The 20,589-nt window shown below is 40.9% G+C and overlaps 1 protein-coding gene across 1 annotated transcript in view; it reads right to left on the reverse strand.

Annotated features, from left to right (window-relative positions):
- The window catches only part of SLC17A8 (solute carrier family 17 (vesicular glutamate transporter), member 8), a 26,906-nt gene extending 12,811 nt beyond the window's left edge, over positions 1-14,095 (reverse strand). The window contains exons 1-3 of the mRNA XM_010185223.1: positions 13,963-14,095; positions 6,921-7,173; positions 3,847-3,965 (exon numbers count right to left, since the gene is read on the reverse strand). Of these exons, the coding sequence (XP_010183525.1) occupies positions 3,847-3,965; positions 6,921-7,173; positions 13,963-14,063 (473 nt within the window). The 5' untranslated portion in view covers positions 14,064-14,095. The remainder of the gene's footprint in view (positions 1-3,846; positions 3,966-6,920; positions 7,174-13,962) is intronic.
- Between the last annotated feature and the right edge of the window lie 6,494 nt (positions 14,096-20,589).

The raw sequence follows: 20,589 nt of genomic DNA on the forward strand, positions 1-20,589 counted from the left end.
TGATTTATTAGATTTCATTTATCTTCACATCTGGCTGACTGAAGCCTTGAGTTTCCTTTCTGTGCGGTGAATGGGGTTCAATAGCTGTGTCCTGCACTCTCTGAATATCAAGGGTTCACTACTGCATCTGTGGAAGCTGATATACGTGAGGATCCCCTCTAAAAGCCTGTTACAGCACAGAAAAATATCACAGCTGGCACTAGGAGTTCTCCACAGCTGCCAAGCACCATTTAAATCGAATGGATTACTGCTAATCCTTAGTAGTTTACTGGGTTTTTTTAAGTTTTTAGGTTCTTTTACTTATACTATCTTTGTGTTGTCTGCAATTCAAAGCAACCAAGTCTTGCTCCCTGCAGATTGTCTTTGTGTGGGAGAGCTCTCATTCTGCAGGTTGAAAGTTGCAGTGGTTGGTGGCTCTGGGGACCACAGTCCTTAGGAGGTGGGAGGTCAGTCCAAAGCTGCCCTATCTTGCTCCAGGAGTGAGGGTGGCACCCTGAGAATAAAGCAATCCCTTTTGTTGAAGGCCCTCAACTCCTTGCTACACTGATGTTAGCTAGCAGCACGCTGCTCTTTTTTGGACCATCATTTGTGTTCCTTTTTCAAACTACTCAAATTCAAGGAAGTTTAATGAGTTTTGAATTGTCTTGTTAGACATGTGGCATTTCAAAAAGACACATTAAGCTTCATTCTGATATATGAATGGTATTAGACAGGTATTTGATTTGAAATCATATGATTTGGACAATGGAAGTATTTCTCTCCCTTTTGAGTTTTCTGCATAAAACACACAGATTATGCATAGCTGTTTATCATGCTCCACCTCAAAATATTTATAAACTTTTAAAACTTTTTATTGCCATTATGTCCTTCTCTCTCTTTTTTTTTTGTTTAAGATAAGGATTTCAATTGCATGTATTTCAGTCTCTTTTTGGAAACTTATTCACATGAATTATATGTCAGCTCATTTTTTAATCTGGGTTTATATATACAGTAGTATTAATGGCAGTGTTACAATGCAAAGAATCTACAGTCAGTGATCAACACTATTTTGTCTAAATTCTGTATACCTATTGACAAAAACAACAGTCCATGCCTGGACAGCTCATAATCTGAATGACAAGAAATCACTCAACAGATGAACACAAAAGCACAGAGGCTGAGTATGCTGATGGAGAGAAAAGACAAAGGAATGGATTTATATAGAAAGTGGTCTGGAAATCTAAGATGAAATACAAAGCCTATGATCATATCTTGGCATTTAGGAAACTACTGCTTTCAAAGCCAAGTAAACATTTAGCTGAGAAACAAGTATTATTTAGGTCTCTATTACAATCAGTGAAGAAAAGAGTTGTGCACATTGCTCCCTTGTCACTAATAGAAATATCACATCTGTTATTGTAATGCTATTGTCAGTCTCAGGGAACTACAGCTAGTTATGATAATTAATAAGGACATGAAAGACTAAGCTGTAAGAAAGAGAACATGTTTAATTATCCAAACAGCTAGCTCTGAAGACTGAATTTCCAATCTCTGCTACTTCATTTAGCACCAACTCTTAATATGCTTAGGTTGTAAATGCATAATTTATGCTGAATTAGGACCAGTCACTCTTCTACTGCTATTTAAGAGGGTGGGTAGTGTTCCCACAATGGGCCAGCAGCTTTCTAGCAGTTTATTGCTTTTTATCCCAAAGACATTGGTCCCCACCATGACCAAAAATATTCCAGTTGTGTTCAATTCATTCACATATTCATCTCTCACCTCTGCCATGATCCCCAGCCAGCCATGATCCCCAGCCAGCTGCCACTTTGGGATCAAAACAGCCTTTTTCAGTGATGGATTCCTCTGCCCAGCAGAGTGCTGTGACTGAAAGCCGATATCAGGAGATGCCTCATGTTTCACATATCCTTGTCATCACCAGACAATGATGAAATTACACTTGGATGCATGTTTGAGGATAAGCAGCAAGTTAAAGGGATATTGTCACTAAATGGTTCATGAACTTTTTGGTGGAATGCAGACCTACACAAATTTGGACGAGTGAATATAGCAAATCACACGGTATTAGAAGGTTTTGGTGCAAAGCCATAAAGCGCTCAATATTTTCAGCTGTTCTGAGATCCATTTTAATCCCTCATTATTACAGACAGCAAATTGCATTAGAGAAATGCCTGGGGTGGGGGCATCCATGTAGATTCAAAGTTGCGCAGTGCTCAGCAGGATTTAAACAGGTGACAAAGGAGTCTGTACCTAAATCTGTAATAGCAATAACAGGATAGAATAATACATCTCATTGCCAGAGTGCAGCTGGGATAAAAGAAAATATTTGTCTTTCTAGGGGTGGTGGGGGGTCACATACTGGCCCCAGATCTCCTGGTTTACTGCCCTGTGTCTTAGCAAGCAAGCAACCCTTCAGAAACAGAAACAGCACCATGGTTGAATCTACCCAGCCTGAAATCTAAACAAGGCTAAACAAGGAATAAAGAAAAAATATGGTGTTATCCAGACCTGTGAATCCTAGTACTACAAACAGAAATTATCTTTGAGCCCAGCCTCTGGGATACTGTTGCTCCTCAACAAATTCTAATCCTAAAGCCACTTATGGTAGTCAAATCCATAATTTTATGTCGTATTATAATATTAGATCGAGTCTAAAAACCTCACAGGAACAGAAATACAGCTTTCTGTGCATATCCACAACACATACCTAAGGAAGTAGTCAGCTGACAGAATACATTGAGTTAGAGTTTAAACATGGTTAATTTTACTGTTTGCAACAAAATTAAGGAAACAAAAGCCAAACTGATATGCTGAATTATTCAGACAACAGCATGCACATCTGTGTTTTGGGACCCTTCTGCTGCAAAAGCTGGTGGCAAGACTAGAAAGGCTGGGGAAATTATTAAGCTTAGCTAATTTGTTTGGCTTATTCAGCAGATGGAAAATTACTCTCCTTAGGCACTTTTGTGTAGTAGAGAAATGAATAATTGAGGATGCTAGTAGTGTTGAAGAAGCAGTGCAAACTGAACTCTGAGTAACTTTTGGTTACAGATAGAGGGGAGTTGGGACTGAACTTCTGGGCAATTCTACGGGTTGACTCTGTCCTGGAGTCATTTCCATAAGGTTTTATGGGTGGAAAGAACACCCACACAGTCTTGTAACCCCTATAGCTCTTTGCAGAATGCAGAGAGCAAAGTCCTTCGATTTGGGACAAAACAATATATAACTCAGCGTAAAGACCTTTTCCAATACTGAAAGTGTTAGTAGATAAATAACGCCTTGTTTGCAGAGAATGGAATGCGTACCAATCGTCTTTTTTATCTGTAGATCCCAAATGCCCTTAACATCTCATGAGCTCATTCACAACCAGCTGTCTTCAGTTTCCCTCTCTCTGTTGTGATCATATTCTAAGTTGTGAAGACTATTTGAAGCAAAGGTCAAAAGCAAAGTTAGCTTTGGCAACATTAGCTAATTTTCTTCTATTTTCAAAAGCTATTGAATTAAAAACAAAACAAAACCCAGCCCACAAACACAATAAGCACAAAAGAAGTCTGTATAGATGCTCAGAGTTTGCCAAAGAGAAATCAGGAAGCTCTACTAGAAGTTCTAGGCAATCCTAATTACAGATGCCAATATGGTATATAGCCATGGTGAGGCTATCTGTGTGCATGAGGATGGATTTGTCTTCAGAACATAAATAGTGTTCTGGAATGCCTATACGTCCAGCTTCAGTCTACAGGGAATTTTTAAAGGAGAGAAGTCCAATTTTGTTGGAAAATTATTGCTTGGTATTAAGCTGAGCTAAAAAGCACTAAAGATTAATTCTTTTGATTATTGTTTTCCTACCTGTTAGCAGCCAATTTATTTGAGATGAACCCTCCTGGAATCTGTGTCACAATGTAACCCCAGAAAAAAGAGCCATGAATGAGTCCCACTGTCTCTGGATCCCAGTTGAATTGGGCTTTCTGTAAAGGAAACAGAAAATATGCTGCAAGATGAAACATACTCATTATAAGATAATCATTCGGAAGTCACACAGAAGTCACTTATCTTCCAAAACAAGGTAGACTCTTCATGTTGGTGTTGATGAGCTTGAATCCCCCTCAGTTAAGTCAAAAGGATTTCATATTCCCATGTGAGATTACTGCTTTTGCTCCTAGCTTTCAGTGTGGAGGACAGGAAGGAGGAAAGGTTTCAGCCAGAAAGCAACTAATGCTGGATCTTCATCTTAGCCACTTATCAGTGCTTCCCCCTGGGCTGCTTAGCCCTGAAATGTGTTATAACAAGGAGCTGATGCCTTTCAATGGCCATATCCATTTGCCCATGATTATCAAGGTTGATTAGGTCCTTTGGGTTGACAGCTGCCTGGTCAGGCTGGTCCTGTATGGCCCATGGTTCTCCTTGTTAGAACCAAACTCTGACCATTCACCACCTGCATTAAGTGGCGTGGAGGCAGAAAATGGGAGGTGGAATGTCAGAGAGAGGAGTAACACCTGAAGACAAGGCAATTGGGAAATAAAACTAGGTAACACTAGCTAGCTGACTAGTTACAAGTCATGCAGGCCGTAGGGCTGGATTTGGATATAGAAGGCCACCCACAGGCTGGTCATAGATGGTTCCTGGGCAAAAATGTCTGCAGTCAAGAGAAATGCTTTCACTGTGCACCTCATCTGTGGATACCAGGCACTTTCAGCCTTCTCAAGGCTTCTCCTGAACAAGGATATTCCTGTTCTCTGACAAGCCTCTTTGGCATACCTTGTTCAGAGGAGGGATAGCCAAAGCCCAGGGGAAAGCATAGAGGAAGTGAAGAAAGGTGGATCCAAGATGCCCCTCCTGCCTTCCATTCTGGGAGGTCAGACCAGGCCTGGCTCAGTATAATCACACTAATGTAAGGTCAGTGCCAACTTTTCCTCCTCGAACTATCAGTTCAGAAGGGCTGTTTTGGAGCAAAGAGAAACTGTGATGTTGTGCTTCATGATCATTTTTATGCTAATCACATGGTAAGAAAAGGTGGCTAAGCACCATATGCGGGAGCAGCATGGATGTCTTTCAGATTCTGAAATAAAACTGCCACAAAAACAATACAGAAAAATGAAAACCGGAGCGATAAACCTTAACATTTCTTTTTTATGTATTACTTTCTGTATGTAAAAAGAAGAACCAGTTTTCCTCATTAGGTTGATATTTTTTTTTCCAAACAGGCAAACCTCATCATTTCACCTGCAGGGGGAAAGATGTCATTAATTACTTAGGCATGTTTATAGCGGTCTAAAGAATATCTCTCCCCATCAGTATACCTTCTGACAAGAGACCCACTTTCCTGTGCTGAGTTAAATTTCTGTTTTAAATGCCTAATATTCTACTAGTGATTTCCAGTTTAGTTTCTCTTGCATAAAACAGAATGATTTAGAGATTCATGAGTTTGTCCGAATTTACTCAAACAACTACCTCTGAGCTTCACAACCTATGCAGGCACATCCTTTCTCCTGCTCCAGGGTGAAGCATAGAGGCAGAAAGTCCCAACAGGATCTCAGGGAGCAGGAATTAGACTGAATAAATACAAATTCAGCGGCAAGTCTAAGCAGCAAGAGCTGTTCAGAGGAGATTAGAGATGAGGAAGAATCAGGAAACTCTTCTTTCACTTTGGTAAAACTTTCTGGGGCTTATTGAGTCTGATTGAAAACATTCTGCCTGATAGCTAGGAAGGGGAGAGGAGACAACAACACTGAAGGACTGGCAATGGCATAATGTGGGAAGGGAAGGAAGATTTATTTAATCCACAGCTCTAGAATCATAAGCATCATCTCTGGTCTTTGCAGATCAGTAGCCTCTATGACTGGGAGTCATGCAGGCAGACATACTTCTAACTTTGGAAATTTGCTATAGACATTTCCTGTAATTTTCTTTACCAAAAGTCAAAATATTTGGAAGAAAAGCTGATGAATAATTGCACTGCTTTTCATTCACCTCTAGAAACATGACAGAAAGTATCTGCCTCTCTGGGAGATGTGTTTTGTTTTAGGGAATATGCTGACAAACAAGGGCTATCTACGGGCTGGGGGAAGCCTCTGTTCCCTGGGAGGATCAGATGATAATTCATCCTTCTGTAGTGGCTTTCCTGCTAGATCTCAACACATGGGGAATCATCAAGAGTCAATATTCCTGTGAATAATTTATGGGAAAAAATATACCAAAAGACACTTTTAAAGGTCAACAAGTAAAGCAAATGTAAATGAGTTTCAAGCTCATAAAGTCCATAAAAGGACTCATGATTTCACAGTCATGTACCAAGGCAGGACTGAGGAAACTGAGGTATGCCTTGAACCTGCAGTTTCTTGAGTACATTGTTAAAGGTTTGTAGGCATCTACTGTGAACCATATGCCATCTACTGAAAATTTAAAAATAGCTTGGCACCTGGCTGCAAATACCTCTAGACAGTAATCCATATTGTCAAGATCCTGTGAAAACCTGTTGCCTTACTGCTTTAAGGTCTTGAAATTTATCTACTGATCTGAAGAAAGTGAGTGCAGTGCTGCATACAGCAATTAATCATTCCTTCTGTAGCACCACCAGAGCACACTTCTCTGGGAGACAGTAAATAGTAAAAGCTTCTGCCACCACAACAAAATCTGTCTACAGCTGAATGATCGAAGACCCAATAGACATGCAAGCCAATTCAGTTCTCATTTCTGCTACTTACATCCTGTATGACATTGCAATTCCTCAGATTTTACAGATTTTCAGTGTGATTTAGGGATCTAAATAGGAATTAAGCACCTACACATCTTTGTGAATCCAGACTCACAAGTCTCCCTGCCTCCAGTTTTGAGCTCTATATATACAGTACTTTGTTATAGGCCACTTTGACTATTTTGCAATGTGGTCTGCTCAGAATAGTGAAAGGAAGACGGTTTCTCACCTGCAGCTCTGGTTTTCCATCAACATAAACAGTGTTATTGTTCACCATTTCCACGATGGCAACTCCCAGGTTGCACCTGATTCCGAAGGAGATGCAAAATCCTAGGCCGCTCATGATGGCAATGATGTAGCGCTTGGGCAGCCCACAGCAGTAGCAGTCACACGGTGCCAGCTTGCGGGTGCTCGCCTGCACGGGCCGCCCCTCTTCTGTCAGCTCAATGTGATCCTCCTCTATGTTGGTACCATCGATTTTCCTTAACAGGCGAAGAAAGAGAAAATGAAAATGCTTTACTGTCTCAGTAATGTTTGCTGAAATGTAGATGGGCAGTTACGTGCTACCGTCAGCTGCTAAATAGTCTTCTTGCAAGGTGTTTGTCTCCTGGTGGTGTGATGAGTTAAAGCTGGGCAGGCCAGGAAGGGTCAGCTTAGCCTCCACTTTTTCATGAACGACCTCTGAAGTTTGTAAACCCAAGCCACGTAGGTGGACAGCTAGCTGGAATAATGTTCACAGGCTATTCATGAGCATATTTATAAGAGCTCCACTGAGCTCTGTTGTGCTAAATTCTGCTGATTGTTAGGAAAATATGCATATGAAGAAATTAATCATAATTTCTAATTAGATCCACTAAGCAAAGCTGGCAGTAGGTTTAAAGAAAAGGGCAAATACAGCACAAAGCATGGTTTTGCTTTGCTTAAAACTCCCTGTGAATTTATTTGCATCTGTGAGACAAAATTCAGGGCTCTAGTGAAGAGTAGAAGAGGCTCTGGTGTCAAAAGCACCTATTTCAGATGTAAAAGAGCCAGGCTCAGACTTTCTCTGCCTGAAGGGATTTGAAGCCAAGTGTCTGCCCTTCTCTAAAACATCCTCTCACCAGAACGACTTAGGTCATTGCAAAGTGAACACTTATAACTCCTACTGTTGAACATATTGCCCTTTGTGTAAAATACTTAATATTAAATGAGATCTGAAGGAAGACAGTGACTTTTTGAGCTGTTGATTCACCACCCTTCAGCAGCAGAGGCTGAAAGGGCTTTGCCTGGGATGAAATTTGGTGTGGCAACTGCAGTGTGCTTGGGAGGAACCAGGAGGGATGGGGCCAGGATTTTGGGCTCTCCCATTTATTTGGGATAAGAACAAATGATACCCAGACACTTGAGTCTGCAAGAGGCTGCCCATCAGCTATGGCTAACACGGGAGTATGGCTTCTCTGGTTTTGTATATTCAGCCTTTCCTTTCCTGCAAGCACACCAGCTGAGAGATACGTATTAAACAAAATGGCACTTCCATGTAATCTGAAATTGCACAATAGCATTATTAAAAATTAATTTAGTCTCCCAGTCCAATTGGAGACATTACCATCCTGGGCTGTAGGACAAGGGAATGCCTCTGGTAGAAAAGGTGAGGTCAGAAAGAACTGACCATGCACCCTGGACTGGAGCTAAATACTTCCTTTCCCAACATTAACTTCCCATGCCTTTGCTTTCAATGCAGAATGTGGGATTTCTGCCATGCTGAATCACTTAAGCAGATGGTGAGCTGTGAATACATGACGAGCCCTCTAAACACTACCTGTGAGCGTAAGGTTAAGTGTTTACTAAAGGGAGTCCTCGATTGGCAGCTACACTATGAAGCCATTCAGTTTTGGCATGGCTCTGAAGCAGTGAGCTCAGGATCCAGCTCCTTTTGTGTTTGCTGTGGAGTTACTCTCAGTACTGTGAAAATATGAAGAGTTACTTAATCTAAAAGAAGCCCAGCCTGTCATATAAGATGATGAAAGGATTTCATTCACTCGTTTCTGATAAGGGGTAACTTATTTCCTTCTTTCACACATCTGGCCAAATGTATTTGAAATCTAATGCACTTCAGTTTTCCATATATAAATCAGCTATAAAGAAATATTGCCAGAGCATATATGGATAGGCTACACCTGGCTGATCTATGCAGTAGATCAGTGATCTATACATGTTGATTTAATCCCAGCTTTCTCCAGTTGCTGTATATCTAATGTACTACCCATAATCTAACAGATCATGCTCTATGCTAAAGGTTTTGCAAATACAGGTGGTATGTATGGCTTCCTGGTGTGCTTCATGTGGACTTCAATATATCTTTACATTATGAAATTTCACTCAAAAACTCAGCATTTCTAGGCTGACAGGTGCATCATTTACTATATTACTCCTTTTCACATAGTATCATCCAACCATTACTCCAGCTTTATTCTAAGCAACGAGTTACAGCCCATCAGCTCACATTTCCAAGAAACACTATAATCAGAGTGTTTTGCACCAGAAGGGAACTCTGGGGGTTATTTGATTTACCCCCTTGCTCAAAGCAGTGCTAGCTGCAAAGTTAGATCATTAGCTCATTGTCAGGCTGGAGGGAAGACTTTGCTTTAAAGCAAGGTACCACAGGAAATGTGATATTGCTGTGGTGTTATTGAAGGTGATTGAGATCTTAAGATTCACTGGCAGGGAAACAGCATTTGTCAGTGAAAGAAGAGTATAGAGAGCAATGTAGTCAGCCACTTTTAAAAGAAGACACCATATATTCTGTGCCAATATAGCTAAGTGTAAACTGAATAAAATATCAGAAATAAAGACCTCAGGAAGCAAAAAGACAATTTTATATTTTTTAGAATTGTTGTCATCTCAGAAGAGTTTATTAACAAACAAAAAGAAGTAATTTAATTGTCTTCCTCTAACATGATCTAAGATAGTGATTGAATTAATACAAAGTATAATTTCTCAAATTTTTAGAACATTACCAGGCTCTCTATAAGAGAGACATTAGACTTTAATTGGCACGTTATTCTGGGCACTTGGCAGGGATTAGACACATCATGCAAAGCCAAAACATCTGTTCTGATCTGGACATTTTCAGCTGGCTGTCAATTCACACAGGCATGGTAACATCCTTCTGCTTCAAATTCACTGTTAAAAGTGGCGGGCCAGGACTAGCACTATGGGCCAACATTGCCTCTGCAAAGAAATTAATTGTTTTGCTATTGTATTCAACTACTCATTAACAAAAGCAAGTGACGCCAAATCCACACAGTATATTTCATACCCTCGAAGCTTAATGTTAACCCCTCTATAACAGATTTGTCTTAGAGAAAACTAATTTGCAACAGCAGTCGAAAAGCTGAGCTGGGATGAAGCATTAGCAGTGCAGATATTCACAGAGCCAGTGAATACTTTGACTGCTAGTTGGCTTTTTTTTATTAAACAAGTATATAATGAAGGTATGGCAACTCCATCCAAAAGCAGACAGAATCTTCTGAGATCTCATTTGCTCTCTGGGGGTTTGCCCAGGTGATAATTGTCCACACTAAATCCTGCAACGATGTGTTGGTACAAAATCTCAATACAGATAGGCAAATCCTTTTAAGTCACTGAGTGCAAAGAACCACTCCAGCTGGTTTCTGCATGGTATTTGCATGAAACTCATGGCATGTCTCAAAGATATGCACCATGGGACTGTGTCTCACAGACGCTGCCCTCCTAGGCTGTGGGGCAGCCTTGAAGCTTCTTCTAAGCAGGAGGGATCCCCATGGGTGCTGCAGTGCAGCGCTGCATATGTCTATCATACCCTTGAGCTAACACCCTTGTGCAAGAGGCCTTACATGACCCACAGACCAGCTGAGGCTGGACACCCTACATTGCACTCACAGTGCTGCTTGAGCTGTCGTGCACTAAAGTCTGTACTCATGTGCAAAAGAAAAATTTGAGAGAACTGAGGCTACAATCTAGTGCAGGCGGAGGAGCCCTGTCCAATGCAAGGCTACCTCGTCCAGCTTCCAGCTGCAGTTTTTAGCAGTTTAGGCTGTCTAATGCATGAGATATCTGCAGCAGCCAGAGCTACACCTACCAGGGGCTAGACTACTTAAAGCAGCTCTGTGACAAGGCCCACACAACTTTTTGCATTAACAGAGACATTATTGAGTTGTAAAGCCACTTAGTCACTTCCCACTTCATTGGTAAGACCACAATTGCTGTTAGCTGGTCCAAGACTCCTGAAATCTTCAGAGTACTCAGAGAATGAGATTTTACTTCAGTTCTTGACTTTTTCTTTGACTAGACTAAGTTCACAGAAGGTCCAAAGTGTTTGTTCCTGCCAGGAAGATCTGCAGGAAAAGCTTTATTTTCTGGGAAACCTATAAGACTTGCAGAGCCCCAGCTCTACTATCCATTCACTCAAGCTCTGAATCCTCTAAATTGCTTTTTGCTTCCCCACTCGATTTTACTAATCCAGAACAAATCCAATTTTGCATAAAAATTCATTTTGTACATGGCTGTCTTCTAAAACATCTAGTGAATGTTTCGAGGCAACAGTCTAGAAAGAAAGGACACATCTCACCAGTTCAGTCCCCCTTGCCTCACCTCCAGGATCCAGCTATCCCAGGTAACCTCCTGTGAACAGACTTTTATTTTGCAACACCCACAAAAGCGTTTGAGGTTGCCACCTAACTGTAGTGTGTCCAGAGAAGGGCAATGAAGCTGGTGAGGCGTCTGGAGCACAAGTCATTTGAGAAGTGGCTGAGAGAGCTGGGGTTGTTTAGCCTGGAGAAAAGGAGGCTCAGGGGAGACCTTATTGCTCTCTACAACTACCTGAACGGAGTAGTAGGTGTTGGTGTTTCCTCCCCAGTAACAAGTGATAGGACAAGCAGAAATTGCCTCAAGTTGTGCCAGAGAGGTTTAGATTGGATATTAGGAAAAATTTCTTCACTGAGAGGGTTATCAGGCATTGAAACAGGCTGCCCAGGGAAGCGGTCGAGTCACCATTCTCGGATGAGGTGCTTATAGACATGGTTTAGTAGTGGACAGGTTTTGGCTGGACTCAATGACCTTAAAGGTCTTTTTGACTCAAATGATTTTATGATTCTATGATAAGTGACTTTATGCTGCCTGTGCTTTAGCAGATGCTATGAGGCAGCTGGTATCTGGCAGCTGGTCTTGCAAAGATCTGGCTTCTGGATCTGCTCTGTTGTTTCCAAGACCAAAATGTCATAGAAAGGCACAGACTCGTCATAGTTACCAAAGTCATAAAATATTTTTCTACCCATTTTGCTAGTTTTGATCCCACATCAACACATGGCAGTCAGTAGTATCATAATCAGAGACCTAATCAGGAACATGCATTAACATAAAGCAATAATGTTCATTAATATAATTAATCACTTCTCAAATGCTAGAAGAGAAACAAAATTCTTTGCTGATTTGCAATATATTAAAGCCAATTGGATTGGATGAAGGGCAAAGTCGAGATTGCAGCTGACACATACAGATAGGTACATCATGTAAAAAAAGCAGTGCACACTGTTTGAAGGCCAAGCTGTAGAGAATGAAGTTCAGGTTAAAAACATTCATATTTCACTCCTTACAGAAATCTTCAAATATGACTGCACATTTCCTAAGAGAGTGCTAACTTGCAGCAATTCTTATTTAGATTTGATAGCAGAGATAGTAAAAAAAAAACTTTCATTTTTTGGATTATTATTGGCATTGTTATACATATGTTTAAAAGAGAAAATAATTAAGTCCAGCAATCTTCCTTGTATCTCAAGTCAGATTTGGTTTGGTTTGATTCGGCAGCAATATTGCTGAAGTTGGATGCCAGTTCTGTCAACTGCATAGAAGCCAGCATGACATCCTTGATATATGGCTACAAGAGGACAGCAATCCAAGTAATCTAAAGTTTGCAAACCATTTCCACATAGCAAACCCAGTGTACGGCCACATTAAATACTCAATACAAACCCCACATGTGTTTGATCAAATTGGCCAGCAGAGCCCACAGCAAGGAGAATTTATGATTTAATAAATTATTTAACTTGATGCTTTGAAAGAAAAATTGAACCCCTGGAATCACTGTAGAGTATCTTAAAAATAATAATAATTTAAAAAAAATAAACAAACAAAGAAAAACCTTAGACTTCATTTATAGCAGTGTAAATGAAGAAAAGTTAAGGTGAAACTGTGTCAGAGACTCTGTTCACATGGTGTAGAAATAGTATAACTGGCATATTAGTAACTTCTTTAAAAGTATTCATGCTTATTTTCTTGCATATGTATGCTGTAGTATAATGCATGTAAAATATTTCACATTTTCTTGTGATCAATGGCATGTTCAGGTGTGCCAAGAACTGTATCTTGACTCAAAATAGCATTCCCAAAAGAAGGTAATGGGACGGATAGGAAAGCAAATACAATTCAATCATTAAAAATACATTCTGCTAAAATGTTGGCTTGATCCATACAAAGATTTGAAACACTTAACATCAAGCATGCAAGAAATGCCACTGAACCCTCTAGCTCTCATCTATTGATTACACAAGTAAATATTGTCAGTGGCCATTAGTAGAAATAATCTTCTATTTAAATTATAATTCCCATTTATTAAACAGGCCATTTGTTACATCACATTCATTTATTAAAAAAAATACTTTTAGTTTGTTGCTTAATAAACTGTCAGATTAAGATAAAAATCTTTAATCATTTTGCTAGCAAACAGCTGCTACTCTTTTTTCTCTTTCTCATTTGTTAGTCTCAGTAAACCTATACTTACATATCTAATTAATGCATTTTCTCTTACTGATTCACAACAAGGTTTTCAGAAAAGCCCCTGTAAGGCAGTAAAATTAAGTCTAATTTCAAAAATGGCATAATTTGGGAGTGTTAATTCCCATTAAATAAACAGTTTTGCTCATGCAAGCTAAACCACAGAATTATTCACATTTAATTCTTTAACAGTTTTTCAATTAAAACATTTTTCATGTTCTTTGTAACATCAGAACACTATTTTATAACTTATTTTCACCTTTCTTCTGTGTTCAATATAAGTGTTCTATCATCTATAGTCATATGCTTTCGTAACAGTGCTCCTTTTATATCTTCTGTCTTGCAGCAAGGTGTTTCTCACTATCTGAACTCAGATATTATTTTTGCAACTCTAAATTGTGGTTCATACCTTTTTTATACTTCATTTCTCTTTAAGAAATTGAACCAAAGGACCTGTCTGGGAATTTTCTGTTGGATTTTACCTTCTTAGATTTCCCAGTGAGTCGCTAATGGTGTTCTTCACCTCTTCCTTTCCTGGGTTAAAAAATCTTTCCTTCAGTGAACCGAACCCTTTGAAAGGCATTTTGTCTTTCTTCTTCAATAAATTCTTTATATTAACAAGCGTTCACTTCTGCTGTCATTTTTCACGATGCCAGACTCAGGAGCCTCCACCAGTCCCCTCGGTGACCTCTGCAACAACAACCAGTTGCTCAAGAAAGGTGCATGGAAGAAAGGAAAAGAAAAAAAAATCAAAATAGATCTTCCAAAGCCAGAAAAGTCAGTTGGGAAGAGCTCTGGAGTGAAAACCCCTCAGAAGCGCTCAGGGACTCGGTGGAACACTTGCAGCAGCTCTGTCGTGCATCTGTGCACGGTCGGGTGCCTGCAGGGGGGCAGCTGGTCCAGAGGCTGCCCTTGGTGCTGCCAAAGGCCGGTGTCCCTGGGTAGGACGTGGCTGCCTGCTCCACGGGCGAACCTCAGGCTGGCTCACTGGGGCTCATCCTCAGTGCCTTCCTCCCTCCCGCCCTTTCTCCCTCCCCTGCCTCTGTCACGCTGAGATCTTGTGTAAGGTGGTGCTATAGTAACAGACACAATACCTGTCCTCAAGCCGCTCCGGTTCATCAATAAGACCTCATCTATGGCAAGGGCAAGAAGTTTATTAAAAATTTACAAGCCCTTTCTGTGAGAAGGGAATTATTGCAAGCTACAGTTCCTACTCACTATGTACCCCCTGCTCAGATGAGCCCTCCTACTCCAAGGCACCTGCTGGTTTGAACCCAGAGCCACCTTCCCCAGCCAGGTCATTTGTTATTGATTTTCCTGGACCCTTGGGCAGACAGATGCAGAGATGCATTTGTGTGATGCTGTTGGAATAAGCAATGAAAGACCAGCTATAAATGAAATGCATTGCACTTCTGAAACATAAAGTGTCTGAAAGTGGTGAACCGATCCAACTCAACGTAACTTCATGACGACAACACACTTTTCCTAGCACAGCAGAAAGTATTTAATGAAATGCGGCCTGGCAATATGCTTGTCAAGCCTGCCTGTTGTCGGTAGTTAAGTGAAGAAATTCTCCTTTTGGCAAGGCCTCAGTTTGGGTTATGGACGACAAGAAAAAACAACAACAACAAAAAAGTAGAAAAGTGTTGTTGTTGAAAGAACAGTTTTATTGATTAAAGTAGTAAAAGTAGATATTCATTTGAACTGCAAAGTAGATATTAATTTAAACTGCAGGGTAGGTATTCATTTAAACTGCAAAGTTAAAATTGAAAACATATGTGCATGAGTGCTTAGAGAAGGGAGTGCCGGAGGAGAGAGGAGCATCTGGGATGGTAAAAGAATGCTGATGATATTCCGGGTACAAGAGGAGAACCTGTACCCCTGGTACCGTGGTCTCCCAGGTACATACCAAACCTGGGATATATGTGATAAGGCAAAGGTTAGGTAATAACTCTTCTTTTATCGCTTTTGCATGCCAAGAAATTGGGTGGAGGTGGGCTAATGTGATAATGGGGAACCAATCATGGTAAGGGGCAAATTAAAAAGCGGACATTTTATGCATACTTGTATAATCTTGTGAAATCGCTTTGTTAAAGATGTATAAATGAGCTGTGAAAATGTATGGATTTTGGAGCACAATTAGAGGAGCTATCCTCTGTGTTCCCAAACGCTGCGAATAAAGAAGTGCCTGCTTATCTGCAACTGCATAGATAAGTTTTTCTCGTTGTATTTGCGACCCCATCAACAGAAGGAGCCCTATTTCGTATTGGTTTTGGGTTCCTGTCAGCCCTTCCCTGTTCCATCGGTGCAGAGGAAGGCAGAAACCTTCCAGGTTGTTAGAAAAATGAAGAGCTTTGGGCTTGCCATGTTCCCCTTGCTCTCCCAAGAAATGTTGAAATAAATTAATTTAAATTAAGGCCTGTCAGTGCCTTGTCAGGCCACCAGCAGGAGAAAAATTGGCTTCTCCTGGAAGCCCCTGGCTGCAAGTTTCCATGTGGAAGGCAGGTGGGCAGGCAGCTCACCATCCACGAACCCCAGCTCCTGATCTTCCACCAGCTGCCTGGTGCCCCTGAGCAAGCTGCTGTGGCTCTGGGCCCTCCCTCCTGCAATAAACCTGTCCTTATCCTTCTAGGCACAGGGGCTGTGCTTTTCCCACTAACTTCTGCTCAGAGCTTGGTTTACCCAGACCCTATAGAGAGAGAAGGAAAAAGCAACTGGGAAAGTGATTCCCCCAGAGAAACAAACTGGATCTGAATTATTTTTACATACATATTCCTTATTCGGGTGTTTGGACTGAGTGAGTAGGATTGAGTAGGATGTAAATCTGGGCCAAGGACTATATCCATCTCCATTCTGATCCCTGGCTCCTTGCATGGGCCACCAGTCTCTGGGTTTGAGATGTCTTCATAATACAAATACCAAATGTCTGGATTGTCCCAGCTCCACTATGAGAAAGGGAATATTGGAAAAAAATCCACTTCCTCAATGTTAGGTGAGATAGGCAAGCAGCCTGCACTGAAGTCCTTTATTCATGCTATAAATAAATGAGAAGAGGAGAGAAGAGGAGAGAAGCAGTACTTTGGAGCTGAGGAAGTTTTGCTTGGCTGAAGTCTCTTTTGTTGCAGTACTGGTTACAGTTCCTTCTCATCTTTGAATAATTCATGTGCTGTAGAGCAGTGTTGGAAAACTCTGGGCTCAGCACAGCTAACTCACACATTCATCCTAGCAGATAGTCCTCCCATAGCAAGCAGTAAGTGCAGCTAGGGCCAGGGGCCAGCCAGCTCCCAGCACTACATACCCTGCAGCAGGGCTTCTTTGGGTGTATTTCCCAGCAACCATTCTCACTGCCAACTCAAGGGCTGCCTGGTAAACCCTCCCTGCTGCGTGTCTTGCTGCCCTAGGAGCAGCTGCACCTCCTGCTCCTCACAGTGCTGTCTTGAATCTGGCCATCTCCACAGCTGAGCAAGAGAAGGCGGTTCCTCCTGATTTCTCACTCTGGACCCCTGGCCCTGGTGCACCCTGGCCCACCAGGACACGCTGACAGCCAGAGCAGCAAGGTCACCGTGGTGGAAAGGAGCACAGGCCTAACACAGTCACATGCACACATTAAAACAAGGTCTCCCATTTTCAGAGGGCATGTTAAAATGAACACTAGCAGGCTGGCTGCCAAACATCAGAGGTATGTAAGTTTGTAGGGATAGGTATATGTAGAAGTGTATAATGAAATTGTCTTCTATTCATGCAAAACTCTATTTGCTAACATTTGGGATAGTTTCCTGAGTGCCCTTAGGGCAGCTGAACACCAGAAACCATGCAAGAACCCAGCTCCAAACTGGAAATGGTGCAAATCCCAGTGTAAGGAATTCATCTTGAAAGACTGGGGGCTTAGGTTGGAAAGTAGCGTTCAAAACTCATATCTCCCAACAGCTGTGGAACAGAGGTTTACAGTTTGCCCTTCATGGACTTATGGCTCTGCTTCAGCTAAAGAGAATAAAGAATCCCTATGTGACTAATCCCAGTATGTGTTTTGGAGCATCAGCTGAGGAAATATCTTCCTTAACAAGACCTAACACAATAGCCCTTATGGTTCCAGCTGTTCTACATTTTTCTTTCCTGTTTTAACCCTATGCCTTAATTTTCTTTGGCAGAAATTAAATTATCCCATTGAAATTCTTCTTCTGATGTCTCAGACCTTCTTAAAACACACTGTGTTATTACCATATTGTAAGTCTGCTGCTTGCAAGCTGGAACCTAAGTCCAAGACACAGCATGAATTAAGCCTGCATTTGTAAAGAAATATTATGAAAAATTAAAACTACTCCTGGCTCATACAATTTGTAGCTACCACTGAGACTACAAATGCATATTCCCAAAGACCTCTAGTAAGGCTGTATTAAAGCTGTATTTTAGAGCCAGTACAGACATAAAACCAGCATGCAGACTGGCATGGTGTATACTGTAGACTTGTATACTGGCATTGCCTTGGGTGCTCAAGATTAAAATGAGTTGTAAGGAAGCTTGGAAACCGGTCAAGTGCACATATAGGAGATTTGCCGTTCTGACAACAGCTGTGCCTTGCAGACACGGGGCTAGATTTGGGATTGCAGCATCCCTGTAAGAAAACTAGGTGTGAAAATGCCAGAGCAAGCAATAAACATAACTCTCCTACAACAAAAGAAATAACTGTAACCTAAAATCTTATTCCTACAAGTGCAAGTGAATGTACACCTAGATGTTACCTAGTTTGTTACAGTTATTTCTTTTGTTGAAAAGCCTGGAACAATAATCTTTATGCTACTCCTACTGTTGATTCCTTAAAATGATGGTTGGGATAAATCTTCACCACATTTAAAAGGAAGATTTTGCTATTGGTTTCAGTGCAGACTGGATAGCATACACATTTCATGTACAGACAGCATACTTCTGTTAACTACCATTCCCAATACAGCCTTGCAAGCAGACACTTCTCCCAATGTTTGTGAAATACAAAATTGTGAACTCTGTAAAAATACTTAATCATCATCGTCATTCACATCCTGACACTAACATCCTGGGAAAGTCAGTTTATCCTTTTGAAGTCTCTGCTGAATTAACATAAAGCCACTTCACTTCATGCTGTGTGGTCAGCCTTAAAAATAACCAAAGGCTACTGGGGTCCTCCAGTGGAAACACGTGGCCTGGGCAGTCAAGGTCAGACTCAAATAACCTTGTTAATTTTTAATAGGTTTCTGTTCAGTTCAAGGCCATGCGATCACAACCCTGGTGCTTGTGAGCTGTTTGCTGGATTGCAGTTTGCTCTTGTTATTCCTTTGAGGAAACTTTCCTTGGGTAAAGTGAATTACATCTCTGTGGTTCTGGGCTTCCCAGGTGACTTTGGCTTTTAGCTCTCAGCAATGGCTCAAAGACTAGAAAATCCTGTGTGTTGTCTCCTTAATTTAAAATTTCTTAAAGTTAAATTGAATTAGAACATATTGATGTTGTGAAATTAAGTCTCTTTGGAAGTTTTAAATATGTCCTTTTTCTTCCAAATGGAGAAAAGCAATGAAGCAGAAATGATGAATATTGGTTTCACCTGCACATAGACCTTACGCTTGGTAGACTGTGGTGTCTACAGCAGTGTGAGTTTGACAAGGCTTTTCACACGGACAAGACCTTGATAAAAGTTGTTTGGTAGATTTGTTGGTACCTCGTCAAGTGTGTGCTACCCTGCTACCATTTTTTAATTAAATGTAGCAACTTGGGATCCTAGATTTTTTTACTCCTGCAAAAAGGGCTGAAATAAGCTCAAAAGTTAAGAGGGACACAGAGGAACAGAAAATATGATCCCATATGTTTTGTTTCAGTAGGGCACAAAGCTAATAACACATTTTGGTCCAAAGCAAACACAAGATTATATCTTAGAAAGCATGAGAATTCATTTCTAAGGGGATTTATTTTACCTTCTTCCTTCCTGAAGTTTCAGGGATCATTAAAGTCACTTAAAGCTGAAATTGTTAATTCACCTCAGGAGGCAGAGCATTAAGTAAGGCAAATAAAAATCCTCCAGTAGGAGACAAGTTGTAACACTGAACTTCTCCTGAGATGGGGGCATAGCACTTGGGGAACAAAAATGCTTGTGTGATACTTGCCCATGGTCAGCTTCTTCAGGGGAGAGGACCAAAGCACCCTTAGCTTTCTCCTGAAACCAATTCTTTCTGAAGACAAAATGCCAACTATGGATTTCAGATGAAAGCCACTTTCATCCATTATATTTCCAACAGAAATCACAACTGCAGATACAGTAAATAAAGGAAACAAGAAAAGAAGTGTTCAGACACACCACAAAGAATACACTTTTGGACATGCCACAGAAGTGGCCATGTAAAGGTAAGTGTGAGTGAAAATAATTTCATACATCATGTAACTGAATATCAATCCAACAGAGTTGATAGTGAGCAATAATACTTTTCAAATTGCTAACCTTCCCATAGCATCTGCTTGCAGGAGCCTGTTTCAGCTATGTGCTCCCTGGAAATATGGGATTAGTAGCATTAGGGTATGAGTTCAGGATTCAGAGGGGGAGATCAGGGTTCCTAGATGAGTTTCCACAATACCTTCTCAAAGGAGTTTCTTTCAGCACTTTGCACATGTAAAGGTCCGCTCCGATGACAAGCATATTTTATCATTTTATAATTGAAACTTCAGGGTGAAACCATCTCTCCCTTTGCATTTGTATAGGGTCTGGTGTACTGGAGACCCTATTTCTTCTGGCATCTGTAAGTCATTGTAACATTACGTAAGAGAAGGATACTGTAGGAATTCAGCCTTAATGGTCTACAGCATCTGAGCTCAAAGATAAAAGGGATGACCTGGGATCCCCTGTTATACAAGCATTTGGATTAAATTATCAAAACAGTCTTCAGGTTTTGAAATCTATGGCTTTACGATGCCTGCACTTTTCCTCCATAAAATGAAGATGGTTTCAAAGACCTTAGGATTCTGATTTCTAATTTACCATATACGAGAACGGAGTCCTTTCCTGCCATGTCGAAATGTTTTGTGTTGAGTCAGCTCAAGTCAAGTTTTCAGATGAAGTGTTTGTTTCCCTGACATCTCTAGCAAAACCGGCA

This window comes from Mesitornis unicolor, unplaced genomic scaffold, assembly GCF_000695765.1.
Source record: "Mesitornis unicolor isolate BGI_N332 unplaced genomic scaffold, ASM69576v1 scaffold27175, whole genome shotgun sequence".
Classification (NCBI taxonomy): domain Eukaryota; kingdom Metazoa; phylum Chordata; class Aves; order Mesitornithiformes; family Mesitornithidae; genus Mesitornis; species Mesitornis unicolor.